Here is a 23,818-nt window from a genome sequence, read left to right as displayed (position 1 = left end):
AATATAAGTTACTCCTCTTTTGTGTTTCATCGCAAAACTTTGTTCCCTCTGTATTTCCCTCCCCTTTACGTGTTATTTTAGAGGACTTATAGGACTCTGTCCAAGAGCCTTCAGGACATTTTATGTATGAATTTCTTGATCATTTTCACCGAGGAAATTTACTGGAGAATCGATCTAGGAGCCTTTTCCTTTCGTTGTTCTAAACCGATCATAAATTCTGCCATCGTCTTGGGCAATTTACTTCCGAATGAGTTGTGCCAGAAGTGTGCATGTGCACCTAACAGTTGGAATGTATATCTAGTGTTGTGTGTAAATAGTGGAATGTAGCAACATAGTGAATGTATGTTTGCCGATACAGCATCTATATGCGTGATGCACGTATTAAAATTCAATTTTATTCCTCCATATTTCATTGAGGAGTAAAAATACTCCAAATCTTAGTATTTTTTTATAGTATTTTTCCCTTTTTTATGCAAAAAAATTACCCCTCTTTTTAAGAAACTATCAAACAAAATTTCGGAGAGGAGAGAAATTACTATTAAGAATTATTTTTCCAGATAGCATTGGTGGGAACCTTCTGAAATTTCTGTTTGGGGGTTGGTCGTCCAAACCCATGGATACAGATTGACTGTATTCGAGTTCATTTTTCGACTCCATGGCCCCTTAATATTTTGCGGCCTGGTAACTGCACATTCGAACCTATCTACAAATCTAACCCTGGATTTTTATTGTCATTATCAAATCAAATCAACTTTATTTGTTTTATACAAAAAAAAATCAAAATCAATTTTGGAGAAAATCTTATATTAAAAACCGTTGATCTAAGCAACCTGATAGAAAAAAGTAGAATAAAAAACGAAACTTGATACATGGAATACAATCACAATTGGGAAAATGCAAAATGCAGTACAATTAAAAATAAAATATCACCGCATGCAAACTAAAATGTATGCATGTTCAAGATTTTTTCACTTTCCAATTAAAACATTTTTTTTTTGTTAGTTTCTTATTCAGATGGAATTCAATTATTTTCTAAGGATTCTATTGTTAAATATTCGTTTTTTTTTCTATAAACATTCTAAACTAATGGTATGTGATAAATGCAAGCCGCTTTAAAACCTCTTAACACTGAATAGAAATCTCGAGGAAAATTCACAATCAAACCATTTCCGAATGTAGCCACCGAAACTTCAATGCCTTCCTCCCGATTTTCTCAAGTCCTTTTTATCAAAGTTTTCTAAAGAATATAAACTTTTAAGGGAAAAAGGAAATAAAATCTTCAGACGAAAAAGCTATACTTTGTTTCATGACCAACAGAGAGAGAGAGAGAAAAAAAAAAAATTCTCTAACATAACCGTCATCTGCAATTTAGATTTTGTTGAGTCATTTGGGTCTCAACCATTTGTGGATGACAAATCCATGGAGGGTAACCCAAGATTTAGGAGTAGGAGGAGCAAGCACTAAGAAGAAGAAAAAAAAATCCGGGACATGGGAAACGAGTTCCGTTCTCTAGGAAATCGAGTTGATGCTGCTCATTTGCTTAAACTTTGCTTTTCTTGTCCCGGATATTTCATTTTTTATGTCTCCTACTCCTTATAAGTAGCCTTCTTCCTTTTTTATAAGTATCTAATTCGAATTCCACTCTATTGATTTCCTGTTATATTCATGCACGCTTTATTTATAGCATTCACTGACGTGAAAATTCCAAGCGAAAAATAATACTTTTTTTTTTTTCATTTTTATTCAAATTTAGTGTTTTGATGTCTTTTTTATTGAAATTTTTAATATTCAATGGTCTATATGCTGGAAAAAATATTCAGACAATAGTTCTTTCCCCCCCCCCTCCATTTTTTGTCTTCATTTCTCTACAGCATACATGCTCAACCTATGGCCCGAGAACCAAATGTGACTCTCGGAAGTCATCTGATGTGGCTGTCCCATATGACAAATAACAAAACCACTCAAGTGACCCATGAAAGATTATCAAATCAGTTAAGTGACCCGTAGTACATTCCCAGATTACTTCAGTGGCTAGCAACAAATTTCTAAATCATTTAAACTTCCAACAGTACATATCCAGATCTCCAGATCATTTAAGCTGCCAATGGCACGTATCCATGTCACCTAAGCGACTCGAAGCGCATTTCTAAATCACTTTTGTGCAACCCGCGGTACACCTCCTATTCACTTAGGTGGCTCGGTTCATTTCCAGATTACCTAAGTGGATCTTACCTAAGATTACTTAAGCTGCTAGATCATTTAAGCGGCCCACAGCACATTTACAGTTAGTTCATATAAGTGGCCCGGGGCTAAATCATTTAAGTAACTGAAAGTGCATATATTCAGATCACTTAAATTGCCCACGGCATATTTTCAGGTAACTCAACTGACCATCCTCCGGCACATTTCGATACAACTCAAGCTGTTCGCGACACGTTTTCAAACCAATGAAGCGGCTCGCACTCTTCAAAAAGTTAAGCACCCCCGCTCTACAGCATTGTATTAAATATTGGTTTTAAATAATTATAGAAATGATGATTCCGCAAAATGTATTCATGTTTTATAGAGAGATATTATTTCAAGAATTTGTGCAAAACGTGGATATTATTTCAACGACATTCTAGACCAGTGATTCCCAACGTGGGCGTTAACACCCCCTGGGGTGTGATGGAATCTTTCAGGGGGCGGTAGAAGCTACGGGTATAACATAGGATCGTATGGGTTAGATTGCGTTGGGGGGGGGGCGATGGGGAAAAATTTCTGAAGAAGGGGGAGATGGGACAAAAAAGGTTGGAAAACTATGTTCTAGACTATTGTTTTTCAACCTGTGTGGTCGCGGGATCCATTGCATAAATGATAAATTCAGTGTTATAGAATTGTAGTTTATCACTTCAGTTCTTATAATATGTAAATTATAAGAAAAATACATTTTGGATTCTAGTGTGGGGGGGGGGGATGCTGGGAACTAACCTTTCTGCGGGAGGTTCGTGACGTCAAAAATTTGAGGAACATTGTTCTAAACCAATTTTAACATAATATTTGTATTCACACTTTTTAGTGCAGATTTGATCACGAATATTTTTAAGGAACAGACAGAAAATTAAAAAAAAATGTTTTATCAAATATTTAAAAAATACGTTTTGATCAAACGTATTTCATAAAAAGCTGCAAAAGTAGTTAAAACTTGCAGAAATGTAAAACAAAAGCTGCAAACGAAACTTTAACAGAATTTATTGTCTTCTTTGTGCAATACCTGCATGCATTTTCGTGGAAATGGTACGTACCCTGGATATAATATACACAATGAATATAACATACGGTTTTGTAATCCCAGATTTTTAGCCCATGAACTTGGCAATTTTGTAACACTTTTTATGATAAAATTGGTACTTCCCGTATTTCCACGTCTTTAAAAAGATCCCAGTTCCCTTGATTTTTCTCAATGAAATATGGTCATCCAGTCATTTGAGTGTTTTTCCGTCGATTGAAAATTTCGAATGCCTTTTTTTTCGTTGGCCCATAGGTTGAAAAACGCTGGTTGTAGATGAACAAAACTTGGTGGTATCAGGTTTCTCGAAAGTTTTTCAGTTTTTTCCAATTCCCGAAAATAATCACACAACAATATTTCATTTCCTCTTCTTTTTCTGCCTTACATTATTTTTCAAATAATATATTTTTTAATGAAAATAGGAACCAAAAGCTAATATTTCCCATCTGTATAAAATCGAAACCCCCTTATAATCCTTTTAATTTGCTATACTTACTTATATAATGGTTGCTGTGTGAGAAAACATAATATACCATCCAAAACATATTTAATGGGTATTTTAATGATGGAAAAAGGAGTAAAATGGATTCGTTGAAGTGATTACATACACACACAACATACATCTTCGATTCCCTATTTCCTGATAATACTTTATACTAACTACACAGCCGAACTCGAGTTCAAAATTGAAGTAAATATTTACCGAGAAGAGGGAAGATGATATCGATTTTGAAATATCGATATCCCAGTTATTATAAAAGATCGGCCCTCCGCGAAAATCATTTTCCGGAGCGTTTAACGGTATCCTAGGAGTAGCCTTATCACGTTCCGTACAGGTCGTTGTTTTGAAAAGCGAGGTAAATATGCACACAAAATACGAGTGTATATGTACAAAAGTGTAATTGAAAATGGGATCTTCAGTTTGACTATTATTACGTTGTTAATTATGTTTCGGGTTTGGGAAACGACCTACGCGAAATGGTCTATCTTTTGTGTCATACCGGAAGACATTTTCTATGTACACACACATACTTTGAGAAAAGGGAGACTTTTATGATTACTGTCCCATGGGTACCTTTCGAGCCATTGTCCCGAAATGCACAATGTCTATTCCTACATCTCTTAGTTATCAGGTCCTCCGGTGAAATTTAGCCGTTTATGTTTATTGCGGTGAGATTCGACTTGTTTCTGGATCGTCAAAATAAGTGGACGGAAAAATATAAAAATCGCTTTTAACGACCTATTTTTGAAATGGTATAAGTGATTCCTCCGTTTTATGTTCTTTGTACAAAAAAAAGGGGATTTCTTTGGTGATTTTGTGTTTTTTTTTTACAGTATTTTATGATGTTCAAACATTTACTTTTAGGTTTTTTTTTTTGTTTGGACTTTCAGATCAATTTTTTACTAGAATTTATATCGGAGTTTATGTAACGTAAATATACTTTTAAAAGTACGGGTTGTTTTTTTTTCGTGCAAAATACTTTTATTGGTGGTATTTTTCTTGGTTATGCCGCAAATAGACCCGGAATATCTGTCTGGAATCGGTCGTTAAACAATATTTCTAATGACTTTCTCCATGATTATGAAAAAAAGTTGGGATTTGGGGGGTCTAGAAAATGATTGCCATAAATCAAGCTCCTGCAGTTATAGTCAGATCTGAATTTAAATCGATAAGTCCACATCCTAAAAAATTTTAAATTCTTTCAAAAATTAACGATATTCGAATCGATTATTTTAAAGTTAAGATCAATCACGGCAATGAACTCATCCAGTTGTTCACGAGAATTGAGGTGCTTACCGTAAAAGTGTTCTTCACAAACGCTGGTCCGAAAAACATTTCAATCAATGTATGTATCCGAAGATGATGTCACTCTCCGCTATCCATACAAAGGTTTTTAACAGCTGGTTGATGCGAAGATATATATTTTGGAAAGAGAGAAAATTCAACTGCTCCTGCGGGGAATCGAACCCACGTCCTTTCACTTTCCGGGTGAACGCACTAGACTACAGAGGCAACGAATATCTCAATCTTTCCTTGGAGTCGATATAGCTAGTACATAATTTTAGATTCATTTAAATATGTTACTGCCAAAGCCCTAAGTGCGACCAATTCGTAACGTGGCCGGCCACTTCACGAATTGGCCGGAGATCCCTGGCCAAAGCTCGATGTGTTGATGTAAGACGGCACGGTAGGAGAAAAATATTTTTTTTTAATCGCCAACATGTGTGTGTATACCAAAATCCAATACAGGCTATACATGTCTTTATATAGCAGCTGCATCGGATTGGCTCCATGTAACGACAGAAAAAAAGTTAAATTTGAGAGAAAAAAACTATAAAAACAATTATTCAAATATATAGTTTTTTCTGCCAAATTTTGGAGAAAAAAGCTATTACCACATCGTGACTGCGGTTTTATGGGTTGCCATAACTAACGTGGGCATAATTGCCACGAAAAAATACCCCAATTGACGATGATCCCGAATCATGTCTATTGTTATCGGACTTTGGTCAGGAATCACGGACCATTTTTCGAACTGGTCTGCCAATTATTTCACTCATTTAATTTTATTTTGCCAGCTCACAGTTCATTTCTTCAATTTGGGCGGTGTAAAAATTATTTCGCCTATTTGTTTATTTATTTTGTTTGTTGGTCCTCAAATCATTTTTCGGATTTATTTTTTTTGCCAGCCCGCAAATTATTTCTATCATTTGGTGGCCCACATTTTATTTCTCAATTTTTTATTTTCTGTCGGTACTCTCAAATTATTTCTCCTATTTATCATTTATTTTTTGCCCGTTCGCAAATTATTTCTCTCATTTATTAGTTTTTCCCAGTCCAATATCTGGTCCAATATCTCAGAATTCTACCGGTCCGCATTTTTCACAATTTTTTCATTCATTTCAGGCTCCGGGATCATTGACACGACTTGGTTTAGAATTAGGTCTTTTGATAGAAATAATGGTTTCCACACACACACCCTTTCCTTCAAGTTAGATTTTGGCTTACAGAGAATCCAGATTTTTCTGTTTGTCATAATTTGTGAAATTCGTATTTTTTTTTTCTTTCACGAACATTCACTAAGGTCTGATAGTACATATTAGGATTTTAGTTCCACGGGTCACATGATGCGGATCACTGGTTGAACATGTATATATTACTCCCAAAGCCCGAAGGTGGGCTCTTCGTGATCTGGCCAGCCCAGTTGATCCGGCCAATGTCCGAAATTCGGTCTTTCGCCTGGCCCTACATGTCGATCCCAATACATTCCTATGTATGGATCACTAAAAAAATCGATAGTCAGATTCCTTTGATAGTTGGGGTTACCATAGCTAACCATAATAATTATGGTTAGCTATGGATAATACTAAATGGTCATAATTATCACACACACACACACACACAAAACGCCAACGTGGCGATGACCCCGAATCATAGGGATCGATGTATAGGTTCTGGTCAAAACTCGGTGAAAGCCCGAACTTCGGACATTGGCCGGGTCAACTAGGCTGGCCAGTTCGCGAAGTAGCCAACTTTGGGCTATGGCAGTAACATATACATCATACTAACATGGTATTTCAAACTACAGTAACCGCATTGACCTCTAAATTTCTCATTTATCCTGTATTTTCTTATCACCACACAGTCATTTCAATTCTAATCTCATTCCTATTACCATCATTGAATCATGCAAAAATTCATCAGTCGAAGAAAACCGAATAAATAAAGTTCTCGGTACGCTTTGACGTAAATACCTATTTTTCATAATATTTAATTTATCATTCGGTATAGAGAATGATTCGACGCTCATATATCACGGCTTAGAATTGAATAAAATACGCATTTGAATAGATGAAAAAATAAAAAGATTTCCTTTTTTTCTCAGAAAAAAAAACGCCCCTTATTTTTTCCCTTCTTTAGTATAACCCTTTATATCCTCTACCATTCTACGGATAAATAAATGAGCCTGGAAAATGAATACGCCCTAAACTTAGTTTCAAAAAACTTGAGCCAAATGTGGTGACTCGAGAGAGTCGGAAAATTGAATAAAATGAAAAACTTGAATGGGGAGAAGAAGAAAAAAAAATCCCCGGGTAAGGGGAAAACGGGAATAAAAATGGGGAGGAGAAATGAAAAAATTCCGGTTTTTTTCCCCCTTAGTAATAGTGCGGTTACTTTCCATTGTTGTGAATGTTATGGTAAGAGTATTAATCTTCAGCTAACTCAATAATATCAAGATAGATCGTCTTTTTTAAAAAATCAATTTCTTCAAAAGTTTGTTACATTTGATAAAATAATAATAAATTTATAAGCGTTGTGTTCAATTACAGGGTGTCTCATAAATTCATAAATACAGTCCGCGCCGTTTAATGTGATCACAGGGGTGTCAGATAACAAAAACTGAATGATAACTGTATCCGGATGTAGTCCCATTCGCAATTACGGTTGTTACACAGTAGTGGTAAAATGTTCAATCGTGTTCTCCCTTTTTTTTATCCTCTTCTAAAACAGAACTTTTTTCCCCCACTCTCAGCTGAAATCGATTCTAATAGAGCTGTCTCGTGTCGAATTTGGTCAAATGAAAGAAATTGATCAAGAACTGAAGTTTGAAAAAGCATCTATTTTTTGTCATACATTTGCCTTCATTATAGGAAGGCCTTCGAAACTGCTTCACGCATATATGGATCACAGTGAATACTACGGACTGTTTTGACAATAAGTACGGAAATGTTTGTCGACAGAGTGGGGGGAACAATTTATAGTCTCCTACACAGTCTTGCAATCTAATAACGATAGCGTGCAGGGAAAAAATGAATTTCTAACCTTGCTTGTGGAACTGAATGAATTTGGAATCGGAAACTTTAGCTTCAGAATGTGCAAAAAAATAACTTTCTACAGGAAAAAAAAATTGAAAACATTATCCGGAGTCCCGATAACGAAAACCGAATTTTTTTTCTATGTGATGATATTTGGTCCGTTCTTTGCAAAAGTGATAACAATACCCGAATGATATTATTATCCGTGATTTTCTCTCTCTCTCTCTCTCTAATAAGCGGTACCGACTGTAGTTTAACAATTCATAAAAACTGAGTCGATTCGTATATTTTAATGTGATTTACGAAAAATTTATTATATCCAAGCAGGATATCTTTTTTGTACGGAAAAGAAATTTAGTTCCAATTTCTGTTAATAGAAGTAGACTACACGAAAGAAAATCACTGAAAATTTCAGACAGAAGAGATTGAAGAAAAGTTCAGATCCCCCAATCACTACTGCTGGACTTTCGTGCAGCGTTCTCTATTGACAAAAATGTGAACTATGTTTTTTTCCTGTAGAAGAAAACCCCCTCCGTAAGTAGTTTTTCTGCAAACTGCATTCAAATATATATTTTTTTAAGTTTTGCAAATTTTGAACTACTTACAAATTTATGGGACACCTTTTATTATATGATAAAGAAAAAAAATGTATTGGTAAATAAATTTCAAAATTTGTTTAAAACTTATCACAATTCCATATCTCCTTAATATCAACTGAAATGAGTGTTATAAGTACAGTTATTCAATTGAAAAAGTTACAAATTCAGCCCTTCTAGAATTTGGCTAAGTTTCGTTTTCTAAAATTCTTTTATTAAAGGTTCGTAAGATTTCATGAAATGATAACATTGTAACACACTATATTTTACGATGTAAAAAAAAAATTCTATTAATAGTTGAAATTTGAGACCACATTTTAAATTTCGTATAGTGTGATATCTAAATATTTTAACAGAAAGTTTTGTTTCTTTTGAAGTTTCTATTCAATTGAAATGCTGACAATTTTTGTAAATAAAATCAATCTTAATTTTGTAAATTATACTTAATTTATAAAAATTAATAGGCAGAAAAATCTTTAAACCACACAAAATGAATTATCGCGAAACAAAACTAACTTAAATATTTTTATTTCAAAAGATTCATTTCAAAATAAGTATTTAAAATTTTTTTAAACATCTAGAAATTTTAATTATTTGAAACAATGAGGGAAAAAATACCTTATTTTTATAATATTTGAAACGTATGATATGTGCAATTTGAGTACTTAAAAAATTTACACAAAAAAATATTTGAAAAAAAAAATTAAATTTTTTCAAATTTGGTTTGGATTGTTTTTTTCAACTGAATTCTTATTTTTTTCCTATAAAAATTGAATAATAATGAAGTATGTTTCAAAATAATTTTTTTATTATTAAAAAAGATTACGTATGGTTTTCCAAGAAAATCTACGAACAAAACATTATCAATATACATTAATAATTAATGCGATTGACTATTTTTCATGCTGCATAAATTTTATAACTTGAGACCAATAAATTTTAAGTCACATAAACAAAAAAAAAATCGATATTAAAATTAATGCATGCAAAACATAAGCATTCCTTTCCTCATTGATAACACACTAAGTATAATCAATTATATACGTAATTTACGTAAAAACAAAAGACGCTTCTACACAAACCCAGCATAATTTATTACACTTCCTATTGTTATCATCCACTGTTATCTTTTCTCATCCCCATTGTTTTCTAAACCCACCCATATTCGAAAGAGAAGGAAAAAACAAAAAACTATTCGATATCTATTCTCCGAAGATTTCCATCAATTAAAACATGGATAGATCCTTCCTTTTGTTTTATATTCTCACGCGTAATTTCATACACGGGAGAAAAAAAAAATTCAAAAAAACTTCCTCCCCCCCAAAAAATTCCTAATGAACGATTTCATTTCCATACATTTAAGCAAAGCTCGTAGAAAACTGAAGCGATGATGATAATGTTAGAAAGGATGGCAAACGAAAACACAATGAACTAAACGGACGGTTTTATTAATTACTATGAAAGTTTGGCAGCTTAGCAATTATTGCATCCGCTTGTGTCATTAAGTGAAGGTAATTTTCCTCTCTGCCGTATATATGCGTCCACCATCCATTTTGCCATACACGTCTCTAAGCGCCCTTCCCACCACATAATTCGACGACACGAGGAAATTAATTGAAGGCAAATTAAAAGGAATTGAAAATTTTCCATCCTCCTTGTACATTACTTACTGTCCCGGGCGTCCAATTTACTGACATTTTTGTTTGAAAATCTACTTAAAAAATATAATACCTAGCTTATTTTTTTCTTACAGCATTTAACGATGCGACAGACATTCGGTTTATGAAGTCTTTAAAATACATTTTTGAAGGATACAGAAGATTTGTATTACGACGTTTAAGAGCGAAAGAGGCTCTGCCAACGCCTTCTCTGTGAAGGTTGTTAATTTCCTTGGAACATTGAAAAGATTAATTATTATATCCTACCTTTTACGCTTATTTATTCCTACATGACCGAAGGGTATAACTAAAGAGATATTCAGCGAATAGTTTCAACGAGATTTCTCTGCTATGAATTGTCAAAACGAGGATCGTTTAGCGACTGCAATGCTTTGTTTTAACGCTATTTGACTAAAGCAAAGATTTATAAGTTAAAAGAGCCGTTGATTTTAATCATTTTAAAGAGGAATAGAGTTGCTTGCAACTGACTTCCATACAGTAGTTACTGTAGCACCCAAGAATGTTTGATGTTTGTGCCAGATTTATTGCTGACGATTCGCTCAATAAAATAGACTCCTTATTTTCTTCAAAAATCAGCATCATGCTAATTTATTTGAATATATTTTATGTGGACGCTCTTCTTCTGATGATGGACATAGACGTTCTAGGGACTTGGGAAATGTTCAAAACTCCTGTCATATAATATTTATCAAACTTTGGGGGGGGGGGTCGTTTGTAATGTAGCAGATAGGAAAAAGAAAAAGATTAGGAAAAAAGAACTTCAACAGAAAAAAAGAGCTTTAAAAAAGAATTTAGGGGTCAGAGACAATAATACCACTTAACACTCTTTATATCTTCTAATTTTAATAATTGCAGTAAATATCATTACCTAAATTAATGTAGTGGATCCCGCTTATAACGCTTTTCAGAAAACTGTCATGAAAAAAAAAACGTAAGAGGGAAAACGCTATGAACGGGAAATATCATGAGTTGAGTTGAGTAAAAGTTGGGAGAGAGCACGAAAATAAGTAGTACTAAGCGGAAAAACTTTCCAAGTGGGGGAGGGGGGGGTTATAAGCGGGATCTACAGTAGATAGATAGATACTTAGTCATCTTTCTAGAAGGTTATGTTTCAGATCGTTCTCTTCATTCCCTAACATTCGCTAAAATTTTACGATTGTAAGTTTAGTGATCTAGGGACTGAGTGGTTAAAGTGCCAACATTTGGTTCAATGGGTTAGTATAGAATCCTGTTAGAATCAGCTTTAGACTGTATGTCCTGGTCCAGTTTTATAAGAACTGTCTTGATTAATTGAAGAAAGATAATACAATAAGTGTAGCGACAGGATTGGTTGACTTCAAAATCCCGGATTTCACTGGATTTGAAATCTCGATAAGATGTGTAAACCTTCGTGAGGTGTATGAGCTGTTTTCAGGCTTCGCGTACTCAAGGCGATAATGAAAGCTTCCTTACTGAAAAAAATGATGATAATAAAATAGACTTGCCACAATCGCTCTGTAATGTTTTGAGATCATCGTCTCGACACAATCATGGAGTATCAGTCGACTAATTTAATAAGATTACTCTCGAAAATCGTCGAACCAGATCAGAGTATTTAGTGGACCACCACGCACCTGATGAAGTACCGGGACGTGCCCTTGTGAATCATACAAGTTAAGACAGTATGTTTTTCAAAGTGTGTCGTCAACTTTTGTAAAGAGCTTCGTGGTGAGCTGTCGAAATTGATGATTGCCTATTCAGTACTCTGAAATGGGTATTATTTAGACCAGTGTTTCCAAAAGTGGGCAATAATGGAAAGGTCCAGAGGACGGTAGAAGCTTTTGGTTCAGTATAGGATTGTATGGGTTGGGGTTGGCTTGCAGTGAGGAGGAAAGGCGATGAAAAGAAAAAATATTTGAAGAAGATGGTGATGGGACAGATTTCCCATTAAGTTTCGAAAACTATGATTCAGACCAGTGTTTCTTAATCTTTTTCCACCCATGGCCCCCCCTTTGGACCATATTTTCTTCTCGCGGGCCCCCCCCCCCACCGTCTTATCCAGAGAACGCCCCTCCCCTCATCCACCCTTATCCAGATGCAAAGGCGAATTTGTGGTATTGCCGCCCTGTTCCTATTCTGTGTGGTCTAATTTTTTTGATTACCCATTCCCCCTGAACTCGACACCCCCTGGCTTATTGTCCTTTTACCCCCCCCCCCAATTTTTTCTGTAAATATGCCTCTGTCGATAGCAACTCTTATTACTTTTATGAATAATGTCTATACTAAAATGATAATAATAAATTTTATAAATGCTGATTTTTTTCTAAACCATTGTGCTTAAGTGAACTTCCCTCTTGTGGAGGTTCTATGCAGGCCATCTTGGCATTGTGGGACCCTCCAATAATGTTCTGAGGGCCCCGTACTTAGCTGTAAGCAACAGCATTGGAAGTAACAAGCACAACAAATTTGCATAGTTAATCACGAAATTTCAGTCATAGTACCAGATCTCACTATGTAAGCTCTGGAGAATCATGTATGCACATGAAGATCCCGGGGTCATGCCCGGATGGGGCCCGTACTTAAAGGGGAACCCTCGTTCTTTGGGGAGATTCTTTTCAGAATCTCCACCAGATTCTGAAAAATAGCCATAAATTTTTTCCCACCATATTTCACTTAAAAGTCTGATTTCTTAGCGGCCGAATCTATTTTTTTACAGCTCTCCGAAGCCCTTTAAACCACCTTTTCATAGCTTCCGCGTTCACTTATTTTTCTTCCATGGCCCCCTAAAGTATCCCAAGACCACGAGGGGGCCACATGGCCCCCGGTTGAGAAAAACTGATTTAGACTATTCTGAGAGCCGTGGATAAAAGTTTCCATTTCAAGAGACTTCGTTTGTGGCAAAAATTTGAGAACCACCGCGTTGAGATCACGTAAAGAAGTTATTGGACATTAAAAAACAAAAGAAATTTTCTGATATTGCAAAAAATGTATTGAATTCTCAAAATATTTCAGAATATTTTTTTTTGAGTTGCTGGAAACTAACTGATATGTTCCGTCTCTCTCCTTCCTCCCTTTGTCTCTCTAGAAGTGATACCTGTACAACCTGATCTCACGCAGAATGTTTTGTCGAATGGGGGTCATCTCGTCAACGGACTCGGCGAAAAGTCTGCGAATGTATATAGCTGTAATTCGGTGACACCTTTGTTATCCACTCATCATGGTCATGTTTATCCCAATAACATTCCTCCAAGCCCAGCTCAGAGTAGAGTTCCCCTCATCGATCCACAGAGATCCCAAACTCCAAGTTCAACTGGAAAACCCACTCATTCAGGATCATGTCCCTCGGTAGCGTCGTCGTCGTCGACCACGGGTAAGAGTGAGAATTCAGTTTTATGGATTTATCGGAATATTTATTTTAATTCAGGAAAAAAAAAAAACCGCTTAGCGCTATTGCTACCAAAGATTTCAAAAGCTTTTGACGCCATCTATGAACAAACGGAAGTACTATTCTGTGACTCAAGTCTTTGTCAATAGATCGCAGCACTTGTATCTCGCGAATTTTCGAACGAAAAGTGCGGGAAGACGCCAAATATATATATGCATGAATTTTCCTCGTTTTCTAACTAGCAATCAAATTATCTTTCGTAATTTCAAATAAATGAAAGAAATTGTATTTATTTTTTCGTCATGGCAATACATATTTTTCAGTTTCTCCCCCTTCTTCAATAGATTCTGATGGTCCATCGGGGAGACATTCAGTCACATCAGCTGCACTTCCTCCTAACTTAGACATTGAATGCATCTCGTGGGGAACCATCACTAAGAGTGGAGGACGCATAAGCATACCTGGATCAGGTATATTTTGCTGTTATGAACAACGTAACGCTTCATTTACTGTAAAAAGCCAATATTTCTCTGAAATGAGTGCACTAAAAAAACATAATGCTAATTTTTCTTCACTGATAATCCATTCATTTAGCCGATCAAATTCGTTCTTGTTTGATCACTATTTTCAGTAATTTCATGCATAATTGTACACCGCAGGTATCACTCTTACAATCCCACCTGGAGCTATAAGCAAAGGTGCCAATGTTGAAGTGTATATAGCAGTATTAAGAGAAGACAAAGACAGACCAAGGTTGTCAGGTAGGTTTCTATAGGCATAGAATACTTTAAAACAGTGGTTAATTCTTATGTCATACGCTCAAGAGGTAGAATATATTCATAAATAATGATAAATTGAAATTTCTGTGGTGTTTGGTGAGAACATGATAACTCCAAAATAACATTTTTGAGATATAAACATTTTCATTGTCATTTAAAAATAAAAAATAACGCATACACACAAATACAAATAAACATATCATACATCAGCATGTTGTTTCAGCATGTTGTTTAGCCGTACACACGTATTTGTGCATTTATCTCACTTCTAATTAGTTATAATTAGCAAGACTTACTTTTAGATCAAAAAGCCATTTTTTGGATATATCATCTTCTAACCAAACACCACAGATTTATTCATCACCAACACAACACGACGTTTGTGTTGGTGATAACGCAGATACAAAACACTTATTACATTCTAATTATTACACATTCTAAGGGATCACATAATCCATGATTTGTATATACTTGTGGCAACAGACCAGTTTTTAAAATTGGCATTTAATCAAGCTATAATAGCTTGTATTATTAGCAAATATAATTAGCACACACATACAAACGCAAAAGAAATAAATATACATATATTTGTTTCTGTTTGTTACTCAGCAGACAGGGCCTTCCTAGGAGCATCATAGGCCCACGAGCTATCTTAAGAGCATCATAATCATCCCCCCCCCCGGGCCGAGTTATTTTTCTGAGGGGTAATTTATAGTTGAAAAGTCATTTTATGAACACCCGTATGCTTAAGACAACGCAAATTTCTTCAAAATTAACAAATTAACCATGCGGGTAATGATACTCATCCCGATAACTATGAACGAATTTTTTCTCCATGTTATGATATTGGTCCGTTCCGTTCTTTGCAAAAGTAATAAAATTAAACGGGATTTTTGTAAGGGGCTGCGATTGTATTGACTATTCGAGGATATACGAGAAAAAATCGAAGTTTCTAGCAACTAATGAGATGATTTTAAGAACTAAACTGACTGAACTTTTATTTTCATTGAAGTAAAATGCGTCATCTTCTATTTCAGAAAAAGAGACGATCTTGAGTCCAGTTGTTCTCTGCGGCCCATCTGGTCTACATCTAAAAAAATCCGCTATCGTCACTTTTCAACACAGTGCTCTTCTAAATACAGACAACTGGAAAATAAGTGTGCATAGCAGTGAAAGCGGAACAGAGGACGAAAGTCCTGAATGGAAGGTTTGTATTACGCAGTGTCTTTGCTAAACAAAGATAAGACTGTAAACTCTGGTTTGCTTTATAGGAATATACTGAGTGATCACTTTATTATGATTCCCTTGTGAAGATTTTACTGCCATGTTCCATACAATACATTGTACATGCGATAAATTGTACGGTGAAAATGCGTTCAGAGATCCTTTGAGACGATCATCACGATATTTTTTAAAGAATTAATAATGTGAATCCCACGCATTTCCAAGGGATCAGTATTATCCGTCCAGGAAACTCTTTGGTGTTATTAGACATTCATTTTCAAACCGGGATTTGAACCCAGACCCGCACAGTGAAAGGCTAGCTTCCCTAACCACTCGACTGCCAGGCGGTAGCTACACTGTTACCTTTCTGTTGCCACTTACAACTCTGGAGACTTTGCATTCCGGTAGAGTTCGCCAATCAGCGACAACCACAAGTTGCACTTTGAGACCCAGTTTTTTGCCTGACAGTTCAGTCTTTAAACCACTTTAACTACAGTTGCTTTTGCGCGTTTAACAAATGAGATGGTTTCGAGCTTCTAAAATCATCCCACTTTCAAAGTCCATCAAATCACACTTTTTTTCCCCTATAGCTCCACAAATAATTCACCTGTACTTACTACTGTTTCAAGAACTAAGCTATCCTTTTTTATGCTATCGTAGCACTCTAATGGCAACAGTGTAGCGCCATATCTTATTTTCTTAAAACTGTTTGGTGGTCATAACAAAGTAGCCACTCAGCGTATATGAAAATGTATTTGGAAACTTTGGTTCTCTCTCAAGCATCAACTTTACACTTACTTGTTACGCATTTTTCTCTCTATCCCTCCTATTCCAGCAATTACATGCGAATGCTATATAACTATGATGTTCATGCAAGAGTAATTAATGCTTAATTGAGTTGTGCATTAAAAAATATCTCATAAATTTTCTTCTCTTTTCAGAACGTTGTTGTACTGGGACACGAGACAATCAACACCCCACTATACTGTCAGTTAGATGGCAGGCAGTGTCATATAGTCACCGAACACTTGAGTCGTTACGCACTTGTTGGAGAATCCCTTCAAGACACCAAGGCAATAAAAGCCTTGGCCCTCGCTGCCTTTGCACCAGCCTTATATTCATCTATTGACTATAATATTAGAGTTTATTGTGTTGAAGATACTCAAGCTGCACTGCAAGTGAGTCCTTTGATTTATGCTATTATAATCCCTTTGCAGAACTCCCTTTGAATATTTGGATAATATAAGACCAGATGTGTATTTACGGGGGCGAGCTATGTCCCAGAGCGGAAACTTGAGGGGTTGCAAATTGATAGAATTTGTAAAGAATATTAAAGTAGACTGGGAGAAAGCAGCAAAACCACAATGTCGTCTCGTCCTAGAAAATGAGGGACCACATCAGTTTGTGACCAAAAGAGTGACCTAGAGAATGTTTAGGCGTGGGAGTGACCAATGGAGTGCGTGAGTATGGGAGAGTATGAATATGGAAGTATGTAAGTATGTAAGTATGGGAGTGACAAAGAGAAGCGCAATCATCTGAGTGACTAAACAGTGACCTAGAGAGTGTGTAAATGTCGGAGTAGCCTAAAAAGTGTTCTGGCGAGAGAGGAACCAGGTCAGAATGAACGACCAAGAGAGTGTGTGAGTATGTGAGGGAGTGTGCAAACACGTGAGTGACCTAGAAAGTGTGCAAGCATGTGGGTGACCAAAATAATAGCTTGACGACATAGCCGTTACGGGCGGGGGGGGGGGGCTAAACTAGCAGTAGCACTAAGCGGCAGTTTGAAATGGTGACAAATTTGAGAATTGAGTGTTCAAAAAAAACTATGCTAGAATTGGAAAAATGCGGCAAGGTTTGTATATGACGAAAGACGTCCCTCACCCTTGTTAATACGACAGATACGGAAAACTGGCTGAGTGAGGAGATATCGATGTTTCAGGAAAGGAAAATTCATTTCTGCCCTCACGGAGACGCGAACCCTGATCTCTTGTTTGCCGGAAGAGTGCTCCACCAACTAAGCTATGAAGACATAGTTGGTAGAGCACTCTTCCGGCAAACAAGAGACCGGGGTTCGCGTTCCCGTGAGGGCAGAGATGAATTTTCCTTTCCTAAAACATCGATATCTCCTCACTCAGCCAGTTTTCCGTATCTGTCGTAAGGTTTGTATAGCCCACAGGCGGCACAACCCTTAATCCAAGTTTGTATGAAATTCTATAGCTATCATGTATTAACAACTAAAATAACAACTAATTTAATATTTAACAACTAATGCTTTTCTTGTTTACTTTCCAAGGGTGTTATTCAAGTGGAACAAAAGCTTGGAGGGAAACTTCTAGACCGTCCAAAATCTATCCCTTTCCAAGATGGTGGGGCCAATCTCTGTTTATGCGTTAATGACGTTTGCCCAGGATGGAAATGCAAACCTGGTGCTAACTATCAGGTAATTGATTACTCTTTTTCTTCATTGAAGACTCTGATTCTTGTATTCTTACTCAAATTCATATGACGAGGGATGCATTTCTCCTTCACAGGAAATTCCATTCCAACATGTATGGAGTGGAAGGCAAAACAACTTGCACTGCTCGTTCACTTTCGAAAATGTAGATAGATCTCGTCAAACCATAAGTTATAATATACTGGTGTACCAACGGGGTATACAAGCTCACAGACAGATCATTAAAGTATCTCCCGACCCCAAGGAAGTAAGAAATTTATATCTACTTAGTTTTTTCTCATCAAACAATATAATTCAAATGTAAAATTATATAAAATCGATAAATGTTTATTTCCCAAGAGTTTTAATGGAAAGTTATTATTACACAGTTATTCTTTCTTTTATTATTATTGTTATTATTATATTTATTGAAACTAATCATGATGAAGAAATTTGATGTTTTTAATCCTTTATCATTTGATTTGATTAATGAGAATAAGATATGATGGTTTCTTTTGACTAATAAGTGTGATCGTCTTTCATATAGAAAAATGCTGCGAGCCCTTCCTTGGCGTGGACAAACAAACCATTGAGCACAACAGTGACCGCTGCCGACAGTGGAAGCCCCCTCATAAATTTGGATCAGCCAATAGCTGGATTCAGGTATTTTAAAATTTCAAAACTTTGCAGCGGGAACCAAGAAAAGCTATAATGTTCCAAGTATATTTAAACAAATTAATATATAATGATGGAAAAATTACCGAAGTTTTTAATATTTATATTTTTAAAAAATTGAACTTTTAAGAACAGTTATGTGTGAATAGGATTCTAGCATGAAATTCCAAACATTATTAAAATATACATTAAATCCTCGGTAAGTGGTCACACCGTTTAAGTCGTCATTTTTCTTAGATGACAATGTTATAAAATGCCAGATACAGAAAACTGGATTTTGTGAAGATATTTTTTGAGATGTGATTTTTTTAAGGAAGGGAAAAAAATCATCTTTGCCGGGAGTCAAACCCGGGTCCCTCATTTGCCGGACGAGTGCTCTCATCAGTAAGCTACACTTTCCTTCTCTGTAGGGAACCCGTGTTCGACTCCCGGTAGAAGTCGACATCTCAAAAAAAATAAATATTTTCCCAACATCTAGTTTTCTGCATAACTTGCATTAACAAGTGGAGAGAGACATCATGTCATATATAAATGTAATGAAACCCTCGTTTATTCATCGTTAATTTCGGTTAACCCGTCACTATGGAAAAGTTTGAGAGAGAGGAACAAGTGATTTCCATGGCTCCCTTTGGAAAAAAAAAAGAGCTTGGTATAACAACATTGTCATATGTTCAAAAGTGACCATAAAAGTCTTGTGTATCAAAACGGAATTGCTCAAATGACGAAAGCGCCACTTCATTTCAAAGCGAAGTTCATTTGTCAGCTAAAACAACAAGAGTTCTTGAAGCGTTAGGGACTATTTAAGCTAGACCTGATTTTGGCATGGGCAAGTATGGTATTTCCCCAAGAGCCACCAACACTCCCAGCCCCCAATTTAGGGCTTCAAATAAAAAGTTAGAACCACCGCTGGTCAGTATTTAGCTCCGTATTGGCGAAAAAATAATTTTCAGTAAAAGTTTTGTTTCGTAGGTAGTGGGTATACAATCGAGAGAGATCTCATTGTGTTACATTCATATATAGGTCTAGATTTCCGTAATAATTTTCATTCAATAATAATAATTTGGAACAGTGAGGTAGATCACTGTTCCTCAACCTTTTGATGCCGTGAACGCCCCTTCAGTGAAGCTCAATGCACTGCGGACTCCCCTACAACTCCATCAAGACACGGCGCAGCGCCCTCCACCCTTCCTCCTCTGTAGCGAAGGTCAATTTCAACGCCAAAATTTTTTTTATTGTCATTGAAAATAATTTTATTTAAATGTTTTTCATGAATACGAGACCCCTCAAAACGCGGTACCCTGTCTGGCCGTACCTGTCGCACACCCCTAACATCGGTCCCGCCTAAAATGCTGGAAAATGACAGATTTACATGGAGTCATGGGGTAAATTTTATTGTATTAATCAGTTTGCCCTTTCCCCCCCCCCGCCCGTCCTGCAGTAGTCCTCAATGGTTTTGTGGTCCTTCTGGAAAAAAATTCTGGTTACGGCCCTGCAATATCTAAAATATGAGTACCTATGGTGTGTTCTTGAATTTATTTTGTTGGGCAAAAACCTTCCAATGCACGCAAACAATATGTTGAGGTAATAACACACGCAGATATGTTGAGAAAAACGTCCTCTCCTTTGTTAATACAGTATATACCGGAAACTGACTGCGTGAAGAAATATTGATGTAGCTTAGAGGTAGAGCACTCGTCCGGCATACGAGAGGCCGGTGCTCGAGTCCCCGTGAGGGCAGAGATAACTTTTACTTTCCTGGCCATCAATATCTCTTCACGCAGCCAATTTTCCGAATATAATGCAATAATTACAAAGGCTGCTACTGCATTTGCAAATACTTACCGGCTTGCTAGTTGACAACCAAATTTTTATTTTGCTTTTTTCAGACTGACAAATCAAGCTCGTAAGCAACTGAGAACCTGTTTGGATCCACCAAATATGAATGGTAATGACTGGAGAAGGTTGGCTCAGGAACTGAAAGTCGACAGGTACATAATCAGTTCGGTCCAAATTATTTGTTGAGACCAAAAAACAAGAATTTTACTTATTATTATAACTGCGTTTGTTGCTGCCTGCTGAATTAAGGTGTATAAATACGGTGAAAGAAACGCATAATATCAAAAATTAGTGATTTACAATCTTTTTCACCTAAAACTGTCATTCTTACAGAACATCAGATTTGTTGCAAACATTATAGGCCCATTATATTGCGATAATAATCAAGGCGAAAATTTTGATTTTTTTTTTTACTATATTTCGTCCCTAATCATATATAAAACCTACATCATTTCAAATACATTTATATACAATATATTGATATATTACAGTCATACCTGTCTACCTTCAACAAAGATAATTATTTCCGGAATCATGTTCATAAACCGATACATTCGTTAGCCAAAACAGGATTTCCTATAGGTTTCAATAGAAAAATGTTTGATTTGTCCCAGGTAATGACCCAAAATTTGAAGATGAGTTTTATAAAACACCAAATAAGCATTGTAAAAAAGATGAAAACTGAACGAAAGCTAATATAAACAACTTATCAATCTGATAAATGCAAATGTATATGAAGATATGAGAAACTGAAGGGCTTTTTATATTTTACATCATGTTCACTGCCCAGTCGGGTTCATAGGTGACCCCTTATGCGATCTGATTAGCTAATTTCTGTGCCTCATACATGCAGAAGGAAGAGAGATTCTCCTGTAATATCTAAACCTAGACCGTTCAGGTGTATGATATCTCTCACTGAAAGAACGTATGCATTCAAGTCCAGGCTCTTATTTTCTAATATATTTTTCTTTCAGTTAAATTCTTTCTTTCACGTGAAATGGCTCAAAAACTTTCTGGAAGAGAAATAAATAGGTGTATAACTAGAGAAAGTGATTCTGAGACAAATAAAAATCAATCAGACACCCGTAACATTAATTATAACTATGACTGGCGTGAAAATTCAGCTTACAACATGGCTATGTCACGTTTTGAGCCGCGATGCGAATGAATGCGCATTCATGAAACCATTCGGTAGGGTATAGAAAAAATTCGATAAAATCTTCTTTAGCTAAATCATTCGTAAGCCGCGGGATCTTTGTACTAATATTGTCAAGATCTGAATTTTTCCTTTTCAAATCAAAACATGTCCAGTTTACAGAAGTAGCGTAGTTATAGTAACCTTGTGGCTTAGGTTATTTCATCCTCCCTCCCAATGAATTTTGTTAAGGAGCTGAGCCCGATCACCCCACTAATCAATGAATATACAATGCAAAGTATTCCCCCCCCCCCACATACGGGCCTGAGTGAGTCCCACGTATACGGGACGACTGGCAACTTTCAGCATCCTCCCCCCCCCCCCTCACCAATGTTATCTTCATGTCGACGCCTCTGATAGCAGCTGTTGTAGAATTATATTTGATAATTATAGTGAGATAGGTAGTTGAAAAACAATCACAATTGATCATTCAGGTATAGAAAAGACAGGCATTAAAAATAACCAGCATGCAGCCAGCTTAAAGACTGAACAACATAGTAACCAGCCAGGAAAAGTGGCACATAGTGCTTTAAGTTTTTGTTTATTTGTCTGTTGTTGTTGTTTTTTTTGTCATTAAATTTGTTCAGATCTGCTTTCTTTTCTACACATAGGCTATTATGTATTTTTTGTACATTATACTAATCTGTTCCTCTTTCATTCAATATTCATTCAATTTTACTTTTCGAATTTCAGGATTAAAATGTGTACTCATGTATTTTAAGTATAATTTTTGTTATTTTTTTTTATAAAATTAGGTACATAAACTATTTTGCAACGAAGCCCAGCCCTACAGATTACATATTGGATTTATGGGAAGCAAGGCACAGGGATGCAAGTGCTCTCACTGATCTATTGAACATTTTACGTAGAATTGGAAGAGATGATGCAGCTGTTGTTCTCGAAAAAGAAGCGGGATCATGGTTGTGAAAAGAAAAGAAAAACAGTGAAAAAAAAAATTAAACACTAATTTCATTTTCTTTTTTTTCTTCGTTTACTTACTACTCTATGTGATGACTTTTTTGAAGACAGAAAAAAGAAGAAAACATACGTCTACTCTATTTTAGACATCTCTTTTTTCCCTTTCAGTGCCAAATGGTGGTGCACTTTATTGTGCCAAACTTAGCATGATGCAATTTACATGTATGCTCCCCAGGATGAAGGAAAAACAATGCGGTTGGATTCTTGATCAATGAAATTATCTTTGAAAAAAGACTGTTTGCAATGCATAATGAAAAATACTTTAGTTCCTTTGATGAATGTAATTCGAAATTATAGGTTGAATTTTGTCGAAAGAACAATTTATTCGCAAGTTATTTATTTAAATATAATATGATTTATAAACTTATTTTACATGAATTCCAATGGAAATCAAAGCAGAATTTTAATACCCTACTTTAATAATAAATTTGATTTTTTAATGACAAATATTGATTGTTTGATAATGTTGCGGGATGAATGTGCAAATTATGTAGATTATCTTCTCGGATTTTTCAATTAAGCATTTAAATAAATTCAGTTTGTTTTTATTTATTTTTTTACGTCAATTGATATTCAACTACTTAAGACTATGAGAAGATCAGATAATTAGCATCAGCTAATGATATGCTTTATATATATATGTGTGTGTTGTTCCTATAGTTCAGTCTATAAGAATGGACTCGTAAATTAAAAAAAAAAAAACATTCTTTGAATCTATGCAATGTTGTATTCAATTTTGTTTTGTAAATTTACATTTGTATTGTCTGTGTTGATAAAAAAAAATGGTTGTAAATTGTGATGACTTCTATCTTAAAAGGTATATAGATACCTTTTTTCATTACTTGAATTTTTCATCGATATTTTCGTCATGTTTTGTATTCGAAATGAAACTTGTTTTGTTCTGCGAGACTTTGTACTTACATAAAAGTTACGTTTATTATATCTTTCAATGCTATATTATTGTAAAATATT

The 23,818-nt window shown here is 35.5% G+C and overlaps 1 protein-coding gene across 4 annotated transcripts in view; it reads left to right on the top strand.

Annotated features, from left to right (window-relative positions):
• unc-5 (netrin receptor unc-5) overlaps window positions 1-23,535 on the top strand; it is a 304,266-nt gene extending 280,731 nt beyond the window's left edge. For 2 of the 4 annotated variants that reach the window (XM_089254776.1, XM_089254778.1), the window contains 10 exons: window positions 13,426-13,710; window positions 14,070-14,195; window positions 14,385-14,486; window positions 15,542-15,711; window positions 16,670-16,906; window positions 18,022-18,168; window positions 18,260-18,430; window positions 18,710-18,825; window positions 20,724-20,825; window positions 22,624-23,535. In XM_089254776.1, the coding sequence (XP_089110902.1) occupies window positions 13,426-13,710; window positions 14,070-14,195; window positions 14,385-14,486; window positions 15,542-15,711; window positions 16,670-16,906; window positions 18,022-18,168; window positions 18,260-18,430; window positions 18,710-18,825; window positions 20,724-20,825; window positions 22,624-22,795 (1,628 nt within the window). In that variant the 3' untranslated portion in view covers window positions 22,796-23,535. Of the gene's footprint in view, window positions 1-13,425; window positions 13,711-14,048; window positions 14,196-14,384; window positions 14,487-15,541; window positions 15,712-16,669; window positions 16,907-18,021; window positions 18,169-18,259; window positions 18,431-18,709; window positions 18,826-20,723; window positions 20,826-22,623 lie in introns of all 4 variants that reach the window. The other 2 variants (XM_089254775.1, XM_089254777.1) reach the window with 1 other exon arrangement.
• The last annotated feature ends 283 nt before the right edge of the window (window positions 23,536-23,818 follow it).

This window comes from Pholcus phalangioides, unplaced genomic scaffold, assembly GCF_987345545.1.
Source record: "Pholcus phalangioides strain wild (caught in Gottingen) unplaced genomic scaffold, Ppha-v1.0 ptg000042l_1, whole genome shotgun sequence".
NCBI classification, from domain to species: Eukaryota; Metazoa; Arthropoda; class Arachnida; order Araneae; family Pholcidae; genus Pholcus; species Pholcus phalangioides.
This window is presented reverse-complemented; position numbering and strand designations above follow the sequence as displayed.